Source organism: Tetrao urogallus (assembly GCF_951394365.1).
Source record: "Tetrao urogallus genome assembly, chromosome: 9".
NCBI lineage: Eukaryota > Metazoa > Chordata > Aves > Galliformes > Phasianidae > Tetrao > Tetrao urogallus.
This window is the reverse complement of record NC_136822.1, coordinates 8,825,800-8,840,636: the sequence shown is the minus strand read 5'-3', so window position 1 is coordinate 8,840,636 and position 14,837 is coordinate 8,825,800. Positions and strand designations below refer to the sequence as shown.

General features: G+C 36.2%; 1 protein-coding gene across 1 annotated transcript in view; it reads right to left on the bottom strand.

Annotated features, from left to right (window-relative positions):
- The window catches only part of COL4A3 (collagen type IV alpha 3 chain), a gene marked incomplete at its 3' end in the record, with an annotated part of 56,673 nt that overhangs the window by 26,900 nt on the left and 14,936 nt on the right, over positions 1 to 14,837 (bottom strand). The window contains exons 4-23 of the mRNA XM_079539900.1: positions 13,864 to 13,908; positions 12,810 to 12,854; positions 12,458 to 12,520; positions 11,745 to 11,798; positions 10,885 to 10,911; positions 10,193 to 10,270; positions 9,246 to 9,308; positions 8,399 to 8,434; positions 8,237 to 8,278; positions 7,744 to 7,821; positions 7,130 to 7,192; positions 6,827 to 6,883; positions 6,578 to 6,622; positions 5,149 to 5,202; positions 4,744 to 4,785; positions 3,517 to 3,601; positions 2,838 to 2,873; positions 2,351 to 2,515; positions 1,176 to 1,268; positions 43 to 138 (exon numbers count right to left, since the gene is read on the bottom strand). Coding sequence (XP_079396026.1) covers positions 43 to 138; positions 1,176 to 1,268; positions 2,351 to 2,515; positions 2,838 to 2,873; positions 3,517 to 3,601; positions 4,744 to 4,785; positions 5,149 to 5,202; positions 6,578 to 6,622; positions 6,827 to 6,883; positions 7,130 to 7,192; positions 7,744 to 7,821; positions 8,237 to 8,278; positions 8,399 to 8,434; positions 9,246 to 9,308; positions 10,193 to 10,270; positions 10,885 to 10,911; positions 11,745 to 11,798; positions 12,458 to 12,520; positions 12,810 to 12,854; positions 13,864 to 13,908 — 1,267 coding nt within the window. The remainder of the gene's footprint in view (positions 1 to 42; positions 139 to 1,175; positions 1,269 to 2,350; positions 2,516 to 2,837; positions 2,874 to 3,516; positions 3,602 to 4,743; positions 4,786 to 5,148; positions 5,203 to 6,577; positions 6,623 to 6,826; positions 6,884 to 7,129; positions 7,193 to 7,743; positions 7,822 to 8,236; positions 8,279 to 8,398; positions 8,435 to 9,245; positions 9,309 to 10,192; positions 10,271 to 10,884; positions 10,912 to 11,744; positions 11,799 to 12,457; positions 12,521 to 12,809; positions 12,855 to 13,863; positions 13,909 to 14,837) is intronic.

Below are 14,837 nucleotides of genomic sequence, written 5' to 3'. Positions count from 1 at the left end.
GGCATTTTCTATTATCCCATGAGGAACACTGAGATCATTTACCAGGGATGCCATCCTGGCCACGTGGCCCAGGAGAACCAGGCAGACCAGGTGTTCCCGGAATATAGCTGCAATCAGTACACATGCAAGCTTCATCACCTAGAAGGAATATAATAAATTAGTTGTTTAACAGCAAGTAACTCCTAAGCTTAACAAATGTGTTATATAATTTGTTGCAGAGGGTAGCCAATATATCCTCGTCAAAGAGCAGTAGCAGGAAATGTGACCTTAACTTCAATGGAAAGTCACTTTCAAGCACTACAAGATTACCTGTTGCCATACAATTAATCAGAACTGACAACATTTAAATGACAACATAGGAACATCTACTTTTTTTTAAATCTCTTGATTCTTTTCAATTCTAATTACAGTAAGCTGTTTGGTTACTCTCTACTGATAGCCAATATTTTTCAAAAGAAGAAAGTAACACAGGTTTCAAGCTAATATGGCTTCATGGGACCACTTTAATGACTGACAAGAGGCATGCAAATTCAGCAGCTCTGTGGTGATAATTGCAGAAGGAACCTTCTCTCAAAGACCAATTGCTGGTGTTGGACATAACAACAGGGGAACACAAAAACCTTACCAATTGTCCCAGAGAAGGTCTACACCCTGACTGCAGTGCTATACAACTGATGTATGTTGCTGGCATTTGCACTGCTCTGAGCTGCTCTCTTCTGTAAGGGGAGGACAACATCTTGCTATCTCTAAAACTGTATCTAAAACCCCCGAACTTGAATAGCTTTTGAGGTCAATTAATTCAAAACTTTCAGAAGGTTTGTAAGTGATAGCTTTCTGAAAGGAAGCAGAAATGGAAAAGGAATTTTTCAGCTACGCATCTTAGTTTTCACATGAAAAGGCCAGTAACTGCCATTACACTCTGCTCCTGATTTCATTCAGAGGAAACACTCTCATGGAGGAAAAAAAATTCTACTTGTAATCAAAATATACAAAACCCTGTAGTGAGGCTGAATGCCATTTTTTTTTCAACTCTAATTTCTGCTGTATTATAAGAGCTCTCAAATATGGAAAGGCTTAGTCCACAACAGTAAGATTTCCAGGTGTCTCTGATATCTTGTTACCCCAGTGAACATTATGTCAACTCCGAAACACAGCCAGCAAACACAATCACTGACCTTTCATGCCCATGTCTCCTGGAGGTCCTGGAGGTCCTGCACACCCTGGCTGTCCAGGGAGTCCTGGTAGGCCTGTTCTAAAAGTTACTCTACCTGTTAATGAAACAAGCATGGCACCAATACATCAGACAGTTATTCATTTGTTAAAGCAGAAAAAAAGGTCCAGAGATGAGCTGGTGTCAGTATTTATTTAAGAGAGAACTACCTGGACAAGTGCAAAACACCTTTAACTTCAAATACATGAGGATAAGTACGGTAAAGCTAAAGTAAATCTCATCAGACTGCTGCTGGATCCATCTGTCCAGCCAGGGAGGTGCCTTTAGAAAGCACAGTCCCTGGTGGGGGGCATAATTACATTTTATTTGAATCAACAGAAACATAGCTCTTTCTTTTCCAGAACTGGAAAGAAAACTTTTATTTTAATTGTAGATTATTAATGCTGTTCAAGTATATTTGTCATAATTATTCTGGTGTATTTACTATCACTCTGGAAAAAACAGAAGATACATTGATCAGTACATCTGCAGGATAGATATCTTTAAGAGAGAAAAGGAAAACATTACATCAGAAAAGAACTTGTGTAAGCCATACCATATATAAAAGGAAACATGTTGTTGGTTCTTAAAGATGTTCTCCTGGTTAATACATGTTCTGAAAGTGTTATAAACTGCATCTACTCAATTGGTTCATCTATTGCTTTGCTACTATTTTGTTTTCATGCTGCCAGAACTTCAAATCAGCTCTAATGCCCTGTAAGACCTACAGATACCTGTAAGGTATCTGTGTGATCTCTCTAACTTTTAGAACAGCCCTTTGCAAAGGTAGTTTTACAGAAATCCTGCAGTTTTTGGAAAAGTTAATCTTAAGAACAGATTTCTCTCATTAGTCCTTCCTGTGATTATATAGTAGATTTTTAGTCACAGTTATACAGAACAGTAAGACATTTTTATACTAGGAAATCCCAATTTCTTCTTCCCAGAATTTCATTAACAACAAAGCACAGATCTTTGCTTTGCATGCTTTTTAATGAATAAGAAGAAATTTCGAAAGAAAAATTACGTTGTATAACTCAATATACACTTCATTCTTAAGTATTTATATAATCTAATTAATTAGATATTGAGATGACTCTAGATTTGCTGTTGTACATTGTGTATACAATAACAAAATGTCACCTGGTTCTCCTGGAGGACCTGGCAACCCAACAGAACCAATTCTGCCAGTAATCCCAGGCAGTCCTGGAGGGCCTATAATACACGAGCCCACCTGTCCTTTTTCTCCCTTTGTTCCTTTTGGCCCAGGAAATCCTGGGGGACCTCTCAGACCAGGTCTTGACACACCTAATTAAAGAGGAATAAATATAAAGGTAAACAAGAAATGGAACTTTGAAGCAAAGTAAAGTTTGCAGGTTGACCGAGACAAGCACATTGTCTCAGAGTCCGTATCATGAATCATTTTTTATGCTGTGATTTATTAAATAATTACAATGACAGGGTAAATATATTTTAAAATGTTCTTTAAACTCTCTTTAAATACTTGTCCCATCAAAACTTTTGGGTGACATATTTTTGCTACCTACAGTTATGTTCAAAGTCTTCCAAACTTAAGATTTTCACAAAGCTGATGGGGCATAATAGCGAGGTACTGAATTATTACACATACCTGGTCTACCAGCATCTCCAGGAGGACCCTGTGGCCCTGCAAAATAATTTAAAGTTTAGAACTTTAATTGAAAAACTGTATGATCTACAAGGCACTAATCAGTAACACTGACTACCATCTTTGGACTTCTGCATTCTATTCTCATTTTATCTTTTAAGAGTTTGGTTTTGCCTGTGTAGCAAATATACCACTTATGCAACTGTTGCACACTGCCATTTCTCACTAAAATCTGGTTCAAATAATTCAATACATTTTAATTTTACAGCATAGTCAAAATAAATGAAAGAAAAAAATTATTATTTTAGGGTGATAGGCAATTAAAAATAGCAAATACAATCTGTGAAAGCCAAAGAAGAGTAGTAGAACCTTCACAGAAGACTTACAGCCCTGATGGTTTGTCTATGGCATACATAAACAATACTCTGTTGGAATTATCCACTGAGGTCATTATACAGAATACGAGTGAGTTTAGGTGCTGAACTCAGTTATCCGTACAATGAAGTACATCAACTTCACTACTTTTAAAAGGAATTTCAGCTCTGCAATTTCACAGGAATCATTTGGAAATATTCTTGGAAAGGCAGAAACAAGTTGCTGGGTACTCAAAAATCTAGCCTGCAGAAAGCCCTTTGAGTAAACTGCTCTTTCCAAAAGATTCTAGTCTGAATAGGCTACTAACCAGGCATGCCACGTTGCCCTTTGGGTCCTGGAGGTCCAGGAGGTCCTGCATCTCCTTTTTCACCAACTACGTCATAATACTCTGTCTTAATAAAAAGATTGCATGAAAAGTAAAAATAATAAGAGTGAAAAGCACAGTGCATCACACTGACCATTTAGTTAGAACAATATTATTTCATTCATCATACTGACGTTCTGACACCATGAGACCTTTCTAATCACATACTAATTACTCACAAGCAGACAGAAATTGAAGTACAATTGTTAACACACAGCTAAAGCCAAAAGACTTGTACAAATAGAGGGAGCTGGGAATTCCAACCAAGTTCCTTAACCCTCACAGAACTCCTCTGTCTGTGAATGCAATTATACAGGCAAGGTACAAGTTGGAGATGCAATCATGAATATTACAGTAGCATGAAAATATTCTTGACACAAACCTTCAGGAATCAGTGTATTCAACTGCCTAAAAGTAGCACCAGCAATATCTAGGCTACTCTCCTAAGTAATCATATATGAAAAGGACAAAATCATCTAGTTAAGTCACAAATGCATATAGAAGTCATTCATTTAAAATTAATATTTATAATATTCTTAGTATATTCTTAGTTCTTGATTTCAGAGTTTCTTTAAGTGAACAGCAGAATCAAAAAGTTATTAGCTATAGTTCTGCTTTTTCGTAACTATAATTTTTTTGCTCTTTTCTGAATTATTTTGCATTGCATTTGAATTATTACTACCCAAAAATAAGATTACAGTAAGAGTTTTGCCTTGCTACAAACACATTACATTGAAATGCAGATGGATTACTAATACACAGATTTTAAAACAAACAACAACAAACTGCTTAAAACTAAAATTCACAATTTTTTTTTAATTAATTTTTTGAGAAGCAGTGGGCATTTTTACAGCTTTGCCATCATCACAAATTATTCAGCTTATTTGAAGTTACTTCTTTTTGAACAGAAGGTTACCATTAAATGCACATGGGGCCTTTAAGAAGGCCAATGGAGTGGAAATAACTGAAGTCTAACGAGATGCCATTTTTGCATCCATTCCTACATGAAGGGAGATGCCACCTCTGTGAAACACCCAACAATAACAGTACCTCCCAGAATGACATATTCCAGTAAGAGCATCATGAGGCATCTGAAATTGCTATATGAAATCTGTTGGGTTGATTCTAGTGGGTTAGACAAATGTTATGATGAAGGTAATTTACACTTACTTGACCACAAGCTCCAGGTGGACCAGTGTTTCCTTTTACACCCTTCATTAAAGGACAGAAATTGTTTATTTATTGGAAAACAATACTTGACATGACATTTGATATCCTTTGTTTACTTTGTACTTGTGTACTTTGTTTATAATATCAAAAGACTTCTATTCCCAAACTGTTTCTGTTCCCAACACAACTGTTCAGTCGTGTACTCCAAAAACTACAGAAACACAGCAGCAGGCAAGGATGGGCACACTAGTTCATGCACATCATTTATTAAAGTTGGCCCATTCTCTATTCTACATATTACTGTCATATTTCAAGTAAAGTAAATCATAATGAAGACAACATGCTGACACTGAAACATACCTTATCCTCCTCCTCAAAAATAACAACAAAAGCATTAGCCAATACCTTAGCTCCTTGTCTACCAGCCAGTCCTGGTTTGCCCTGTTCACCATTTTGTCCCTGCAGGTGATAGAGACAATTTTATGTTAAATTATCTCTTAACACTGTCATCAGTAAGATTCAAATTTGAATTTTTTCTTTTTTCATGGTAATGGCAATGTGAATGAGACTTGCTCAGGGGGAGAAATCTAAGTGAAAGACTCAGGTTACGCTAAAGTTCCTTGCCTGCAAGCAATACTACAGGTCTGACATGCAAACCCACATTTATAATGGCATATTCTACCAATCCTAAGGTGAAACCCCTCCAAACAGCACAAATGTATGAGGTTCTAATTTGTCCTCCCTCCACAAACTGATGTTTCTGAAAGAGGATAAACTAAACACAATGTGATATTCCCACTTATAGCAACTTCATCTTCCAGATCTTCTCCAATGTCTGTGATAATGCTGATCTCTACCACTAAGAGATGTCAGCAAGACCAGGACGGAAAATAATACAGACTACAGCTAAGGCTTTCTGCAAGCATAGGTATGTAAGGAAAAAGGATTTTGCCAGAGCAGATGCAGCTCAATGCACTTCTTGTTTGTAATGCAGAAATAGGAAGGGAACAATGACCTGGCTTTGTTGACAGAAGGTATTATTCGTGTTAATTGAATGACAAGACAGTGAAGTCTTGCAATCTGTCATTCCAAGTTTTTTATCAGACTGGAATGTTTAGATTGAGTGCTAAGGTTGTTTTGACACAATGAGGATAATATTTTAGTAGGAGAATGACATATGAGAAATCAGGTTTTGTAAGCTCACTGTGGTACTAATTCAATGTTATTAAAGTGAAATAAATATAAAATTGAATAACTGTTGAATCAGTATACAAATGAGATCATTTTGGGTATAAAATAACATAGTTTAAGTACTATATTTTGGCACTTCCTCCAATGTAACAATTTTAACATCTATCAGTCATCTCATTTCAGGCCAAGATGGCTGTGACCTTGACTGTAACTTTTCTTTGTAAAAGAATGTCACTGATTCTATTGATTAAAATTTGTCATTTTGTTTCTTGACTTTGGCTAAGGTAAGGTTTAACTCTCTTGCAAAATTTTCAATTTGATTAACTAGAATGAAATTCAGTTGAGTTAATTTTTTGGAATTTAGTGTTTATTTGACCTGGCTCAGACTCATTTGATAGTTAGCTGCAAGCAACAAGTCTTTTTATTTTACAAAGATGCAACAAGATCTATGCAGTGTCCTTCTCCCTCCTGCACAAATCTATAGGTATGTGGCATGTTCTAAGGCCAGTTTAATGACAGGAAATGTTTAACAATGCATGCAAATCAGCATTCTCAAACATATTTTGCAAAGCTGTGACAAGATGTGACCATGCTGAACAGATGACTGTTACTTAAAAAACATTTTTAAGGTTTCCTTCATTACCGGTAATCCAGGTAGACCCGGAGCACCTTCTTTACCAGGTTTACCCTACGAAGAAAAAATAAAATAAAATAGAAAAATAAGAAAATTTTAAAAGATCTCTAGTCTGGTTTACTGGATGAAAGAGTTTTTGCATCTTAGAAAATCTGATTTGAAAACTGGAAAGCAGAAGAGTAACAGCTTTTCCCTGAAAAGCAATAGAACAAAACTGCTTTTCAAGGAAGATTAACATATTGTGCCTTTTTCACATACCTGTGCTCCAGGTTCTCCTTGGTCACCCTTTTCACTCTGAGAATCACCAGTTGGCCCCTGTAACAAAAACACCCTCAAATACACGTTTTTAAGTCCCAGTTTCTAAATTAAATACATATTTATCTTTTTTTAAAATTTTATTTATCTTTAAATAGTGTAAAGATGAAGTGCAAGTAAAATAACATTAATAGGTATTCATTAAAGGTCAGAATAAATAGCATAATACTGGACTCTAAAGAATCGCCTTAATTAGGTGATGGTGTCTGAATGTCTGAATTTATGGGATTTGCTGTAGTCTCTTACTGTAAATCCCATTGGCCCTGGAAGTCCTCTTGATCCTTTTTCTCCTTTCTCTCCTTTCAAGTCCTATTACAGAGAAAAAGTAATAAATTCAAAATTTAATATGGTCACCAAGATGTTTCTGGGCTTATCTAAACATTCTAGTGTAGCAAATAGGAAAGCCTCAAATCACTGACAAGATCACTTAAGCATAGATAGACCTACTTAAATATCTAAACGAAAAAGCAACTTACTATCAGCACCCCTTCCTACAGCTAGAGGCACAAAGAAGGTTAAGAAAGGCTTCTACAGGTACACCAAATGGAAAAGAAAGGTCCAGGAGGACCTTTAGGTTTGCGACTACCTGAGGAGCCTGAACATCTTTCTGTCTCTGGATCTTGATGAGGTGTATCCCAGAGTCCTGAGGGAACTGGCTGATAGAGTCAGCAGCCTACTCTCAAGGATATTTGAAAAACTGAACGGACACATTTTAAGAAAAGCTTAGTACCTAACCATACCTACAAAGTGAGAATGGGTGAAAAGAAATGTTACAGGACAGTGAAGGTAACGATGCTCTTGCACAAAGTACAAAACAGTAAAATGGTTTATTTGAACTTGGTCTTTGACTATTTTACTACCGTCATGTTGTCTGGTCCACTTAATGTAACAATAACAGTTCCTGGTGGTCCAGGCGGTCCAGTTAATCCAGTGTCTCCCTTAAAAAACAAAAAGAAAGGAAAAATGAAGCAATTACAAATTTTTGTTTATCTGCTTGTTTCAAATTACGACTGCTATACATTTGACATTGTGATTTTTTTTTCTGTCTTTACAAATACTTGTTAACACCATCAACATTTCTGTTTGCTTGCTTTTTATCTCCCAATATATAGAAAATAGTAACTGCTATCTCCTCATCTCCTCTTAGGTTTCTATTATTCTATCATAAGCTTTTTTCTTCAACTTTTATGAGAAAAGAGTTTGTCCTCATATACTGCCATGTTTCCATCTTCCAGTAAAAAACTTCCACACATACACTGAGAATTTTATTCACAGTATCTACTTTTCCAAACATTTCACCATAGTATATCAGAAACAAAACTTAAAAACATTTTAAGCATTGCATGCAAATACCTTTCTTCCTTTGGTTCCTATTACTTTCATTCCCATAAGACCCTATAAAAACAAACAGTTTGGAGCTTTTTACAAAATTTATTTTATTAACACCCATAGAATATGCAAATAGATGTTACATATATTAGAAAGTTTTCATTTTCATTACCAATCTGAGACTACCTTAGGTCCAGGAGGTCCTGGTCTCCCTGGTATTCCCTACAAAAAAAACAACCACTGTGTAAAAAAAATTATGATATTCACACCTATGTAGGAACCCTGAAGTGCCTGGCTTTCACTGAGTTATATTACTTTTTTCATTTCTTTTTTCACCATTACCATTGCCATTTGTTTTGAGGTGAAGATACAGTAGAGATTACATGGTCTGACTGCAAACACATACCTCTGTTATAGTTATTTACATTAGAGTTTAATGTTAATTTATGGGTAGTTGTTTTAAAATAAAAAATTATGGCTACTTAGAATCATAGAATCAGAAGGTTGGAAATGACCTATAAGATCATCTAGTCCAACCATCTTCTCATTACCACTGCTACCACAAACTAAACCACATCTTGCAGCTCCTCATCCAGGCATCTCTTGAACACTGCCAGGGACGGCGACTCCACCAGCTCCCCTGGCAGGCCATTCCAGTGTTTGACCACTCTCTGAGAGAAGAAGTTTTTCCTCACGTCCAACCTAAACCTCCTCTGGTACAACTTGTGGCCATTTCCCCAGGTCTTGTTTGTTGCCTGGGAGAAGAGGCCAAATGCCCCCTCACCACAACCTCCCTTCAGGAAGTTGTAAAGCACAATGAGGTCTAAGGACAAGGATATGTCTGAAAACATGGAAATTATCATGCATTAAAATAAACAGGAAAAAAAAAAGAATTAGATGTATGCAGAAAGGTATGGATTTCACAAATTCAAGTCTCTCTAAACCTCAAAGAAACCTGAGAGTCAAATAAGTCCATAGATGACTTTAAAAATCAAAGGTTAAAGTAACATGTGATATTTAAGATCATACTCACGGAAGTTCCTGGAAGGCCCCGTGGTCCAGTTTCCCCAGGATATCCTTGAACACCCTGAGCACCCTGCACATTAAAACAAACAAACAAAAAACAACAAACCAAACATAACATGAATAAATGTCCTGGCAAGATGGTGAGAAAATTGTAATGCTAAGTTCATCAAACTGAATAACAGGAGCAGCACTGTCTCTTGATTTCCTTTTTATGTCTCAAAAGAATGCAGAAATAAAACTGTGTTTTGAAACACAGAATAGATATCTCTTCTAAAACTAAACTACGTTAGGGTATAAGTCCTGTTTAATGCAACAGTGGACATTCTAATTATCCATGTAGTCCTACTGTTAGACAAAGTAAGCCTGCAAGCTTTGGAATATTCTATGCAATAAATCCTATATTTTAAAGTTTCATTTTTGAAGAAATGGGAAATTTAAAATAAATCTATGTTCTTCGTTTATACTAACAGTCAAAAATAAACATCTACTCTGCTTTCTTCTATTAATCTTGATGTTTTGTAGAAAAAATACAGATCACATTGTTTTTTGTTAACAATTCTGGAGAAGCTGAACCAATTTTACTTCATGGGGAACTTTTTACCATTTCTAAAGTAGTTAATCTTGTCTGCAACCTGACTTTCTCATTCCTATTTAACTAATAGATAATGAAGACTGCTGGTTCTGAAGACAAAATAATTACCATTATTCTTGTGTACTTTGTGTTGAAAAGTCAGAAAAAAAAGTTATGATAAACTGTATTTGTCAGATTATATGAAGTTAAAAATTTTTAAATATGGTTATTTTCTCATTTAGAAATGAGTAATTGTAAAAAATACTACACATCCATAAATACATAGTACATAAAAATAATCTATTATATGGAAACACGTATATACATACAACTATAGGTATATATGCACTTAGATCTCACAGTAAGAATTAACTATTCATTACCTGATGCCCAGGCATTCCTGGCAATCCAGGATCACCTTTTGCACCATATCCTTGGTCATATCCATCTGCAGGGCACCCCTGGACAATCCAATAGAAATCAGATAGAAAGATATGCTTGCAAAACTTTGTAATGGATCTTAGGCTTCAAATCTTCTAACAGAGTATGTAGGGAAATAAGCAATATCAGAATTGCAAGACGATGATAAATGTCCACTACAGATAGTTCTATCTTAAAAAATGATTTTATTAAACAGCATATAACTTTTTTAGGCATCCAAGTTCTCTGTACTAGGAGTAGTCATCATTTCAGATCTACCTTGTTTTCTTATCCACAGTCCTGAACATTTTTTCAGTTTTTCTGTTGCTTTTTTTTTCCATCTTCAACTACTCTCTAGTGCATTTACAGGTTTCCTTATGAATTCCATAAGCTAACTGAGGAAGAGCTTAATTCTTTGCATGCTTGAAAGACAAATTCTGAACAAGCAACAACTGTAGTTAAAGGAATTGAAAAAAATATACAATTTTGTATCTCAAAATGAGTACAGACGAAGCACCAAAATTTGTTGTACTTCTGGAAAATAACCCTGTTTACTGTGAATGATGACCTCAAGTACTCATTTTCAGCAGCAAACATGAATATTAAGTCTTGATTTCCAATAAGTATTTCAGATGATATACCGTAAATGACTGACCTTATCTCCTTTGATGCCAGCAATACCCTACAGAGATGAACAATCATATTACTAAAACAGAAAAGCAAGCAACAATGGTGAAAGGACACATTATAAATATTCATTAAACTCAGTGCTCTTGAAATAATTTATTTTCACAAACACAGGGTAGCCAGGTACACATTTGCTGTGCCTGATTTCAATTTAGGAAAAAAATGACATACTATCAAAAAGTAGTCCAGACACACTGCTGCAGTTCTACACAAGCAGACAGAACAGTCTTGAGGTCAGATCTTAAAAAAATTTAATATAAAGCAATAGGAGAGTTGGTACAACAAAGATCATGTTTAGAAATTATCTGATTTGAAGCCACTAGAACTTGACAGGTAGCATTGCTTTCTCTATTTGTTGTCTGTAAGCTTTTTTAAAAAACAAACTTTTACATAGAAAAAAAAATTGGGTAAAAACAATGCAGCCACAATAAAAGTATTGGCTTTAATTCCTAGTTCTGTTATTGGCTTAAGTAGACTGTATCGTCAATGGTATGTGGGCACGAACTGAAAATGGAATCTATTTAAATACATCCTGTACACCTTTAAAGATGTGTTAAATTTTCATGACTATGCCTTGCGTCATAGAGCTAATATCAGATAATGTATTCACATGCATTCATTGCCTAAAACGTTGAGGCCTAACGTATCAGATTATGCATCACTTTTAAGTTTTGCTTCTTTACTGCACTCTATTCATTGTTAATAAATTGGGAATACCTATATATTTCAACCGTCATTACCAGCTAATATAAGGCTTTACAAAACTGCTTCACTGAGTGTCTGTATGCAGTAAAAATGCATACAGTCATGAATTTCAAAGACACCTACTGGAATGCCTGGAGCACCTCTTCTACCTGGAGGACCTGGGAAACCCCGATCACCCTGAAATTAAGAGCAATTGTTAATGCTTATTATTATTATTATAGCAAAGATACAAAGAGGTTTTTTTTATGTTATCACACTAAAATTATACTTTCTATCAGATTAAAAGAAGTGGCATAGCCTGACCTTACAGGTCAGAGATCAGAATTTATTAGTTATATCAGACCAGTTTTCTGTTTTTCTATAAAATGCATTATTTTCCATAAAAGGCATTCTTCTCACTCCTTTCAGATTGAATTCTTTCTTAGTATTAAATTTTTCTATTAGTTGCCCTTGGGATTTATGAATTGCCAGCTGCAAGCTAGATACAGGTAAATCAAAATGAACTAATTTCCTCTTCCATTACCCATGTTAAAAGAAGGACTGGTTGGACAAAGCTGATTAGGTCTTCTGGATTTTAGGCAAAATAATTTCTTTCTGTCAAAACAACAAACATAATTCTTAACAGTGCAGGACATTAACTTATATTATTTAATTATTCTTGCACATAAATATAGTGCTTTTCCTTCCATTATTAACTGTCATGATTCAATTTTTTTTCTAGTCTGTAAAGTCATAAACCAAAACAAACCAAAATTGTTGTATATTGGAGGGAAAATAAGAATGCTTTGGCCATTCCCAAACATAGTCAATCACAATCAAACCAGCTTGGTTTGTACCTTTGTGCCGTTGCAACCTGGAACACCTGAGCGCCCAGGGTGCCCAGCAATTCCTGGTTCACCCTGAAAAACATGTACAAAATTGACACAAGCTTTGTTTTTGCACATTCATATTACCTACAGCAACATTGAAACAGTTTGGAACAGTGTTTCACAAAACGTGATAGATTACAAAGTGTACTGAAATCATTACAGTGAGTAAGAATTGCTGATGCTAAGATTGTTATCTATAGGTTAACTGACAGACAATTCAGATGTTGACTCTGGAGTGAGTATGCTGGGCTGAGAGTAATTGTGTACTGAAGAGTATTTTAAGAGAAAAATTGGATAAGTCAGATTCATTTTTACTTACTGGAAGGCCTGGGGGACCTGAAAATCCAGGGATTCCTGGGACTCCCTAATTGTACAAAAACAGTAGAACAACGTCACTAATATTATGGAAAATCTCATCATGCAAATTTCCTTTTTTGTCATACTCTAAATAGAATGACACATTCCATGACATAAATTTAAAAAATACTTTGAAGGCACAGAATCACAGAATGGCTTGGGTTGTCACCATGAGCAGGGTTGCTATCCACTAGATCAGGCTGCCCAGGGACCTATTCAGCCTGGCCTTGAACACCTCCAGGGCTGCGGCACTCACCGCTCCTCTGGGCAGCATATGCCAGTGTCTCACCACAATCTGGGTAAAGAATTTCTGCCTAACGTGTAACGTAAAACTCCCCTCTTTTAGTTTAAAGTTATTCCCCCTTGACCTATCACTACCTGTGCTTGTAAACAGTTGGTCTCCCTCATAGTTATAAGCCCCCTTTAAGTGCTGGAAGGCCACAGTGAGGTCTTTCTAATGCCTTCTCTTTTCCAGGCTGAACAAGCCCAGCTTCCTCAACCAGCAGCCCTTTGATCATCTTTGTTGCCCTCTTCTGGACCTGGTCCAAAAGCTCCATGTCTTCTGCTGGTGGCCCCAGGCCTGGACTCAGTACTCCAGATGAGACCTCATGAAGGCAGAGTGGGGGGCAAAATCACCTCCCCTCCTACTGCTGGCCACCCCTCTTTTGATGCAGTCCAGGATACAGTTGATCTTCTGAGCTGCAAGCACACACTGATGGCTCATGCCCAGCTTGTCATTTACCAGAGCACCCAAGTCCTTTTGTTCGGGGCTATTCTCCATAAGTTCTTGTCCCAGTCTGCAGATGCATCTGGGATTGCACCGATCAAGGTGTGGTACCTTGCACTTGGCCTTGTTGAACCTCTAAGGTTAACATGAACCCACTTTTCAAGCTTGTCCAGATCACTTTGGATGGCATCCCTTCCTTCTGTCATATTAACTCATTTTTCACATATTACTGTTAGCTTTAAACAGGATATTTAATACATACAAGCTTGTTTAAAACAAAAGTACTTACTCGTATACCTTTGGGTCCAGCCAAGCCCACAGGCCCTGGTGAACCCTAAACCAGAAATGAACAACTGCATATTTCAATATAATAGAGCAAATACAAAAAAGGGTATGCAATATTTTTTAATATTAGTACCAACGTGTGCATATGCAACTATATATATATATATATATATATAGGATATATAGGATATATATATATATAGGATTTGTCTATTACAAACACTAAAAGAAACAAGCATTTAATGCAGCTTCTATACATGGTGGCATTCTGCCCTACCTTTCAGTGTTTATAGGAGATATACCTCATCATAGCTCAAAAAATAACTGTCAGCATCTTAAGAAAGCAGTTTCTATAGATCTTTTCAAACTGTGAGGACCTCTCTGCAAGGAAAGAGTTGGAAACCTCGCGTCAGTATTCAAGAGTTTTTCACCTCCTTGGCATGAATGATGTCAATGTAATGTAATGCTTGGCTATATTCAGGTACCAGCCGCTCTAACCTGTGCTGTTTTGTCTAGAAAGGAAACCGAGGAGCAGGTTGAAAGGGAGCTGAAAAAATGACAGCAGAACCTGTCACAGCACAGTGTAGACAGAGTGTGCTAGAATTGCTGCAAGATATTTAGAGCATTACTGACAATAGGAGAGAACTTTTATTCTACCTTGAAAGGAAATGGGGAATGTACAGAACCACACAGCTCCCAAAATCCTGCCTGACAGTTGATTTAAGATAAAATCACATGCACTGGATTAGTAAAAGCTCACACAAATATATACTACAATTTCTGATATTCAGGCAAACAGAGATGTCCTCACTAGATAAATAATTCTTTCTGCAGAAGTTATTATCACTTATTACAAGGGAAGTGCATGACTGAATACTTTTTTATGTATTCAATGAGTTTACATAAACAGCTCATCAGCATCTACAAGATTTACCATAAGTATCAGTTCAGCAAAATAGAAGAGACAAATTAGAACAT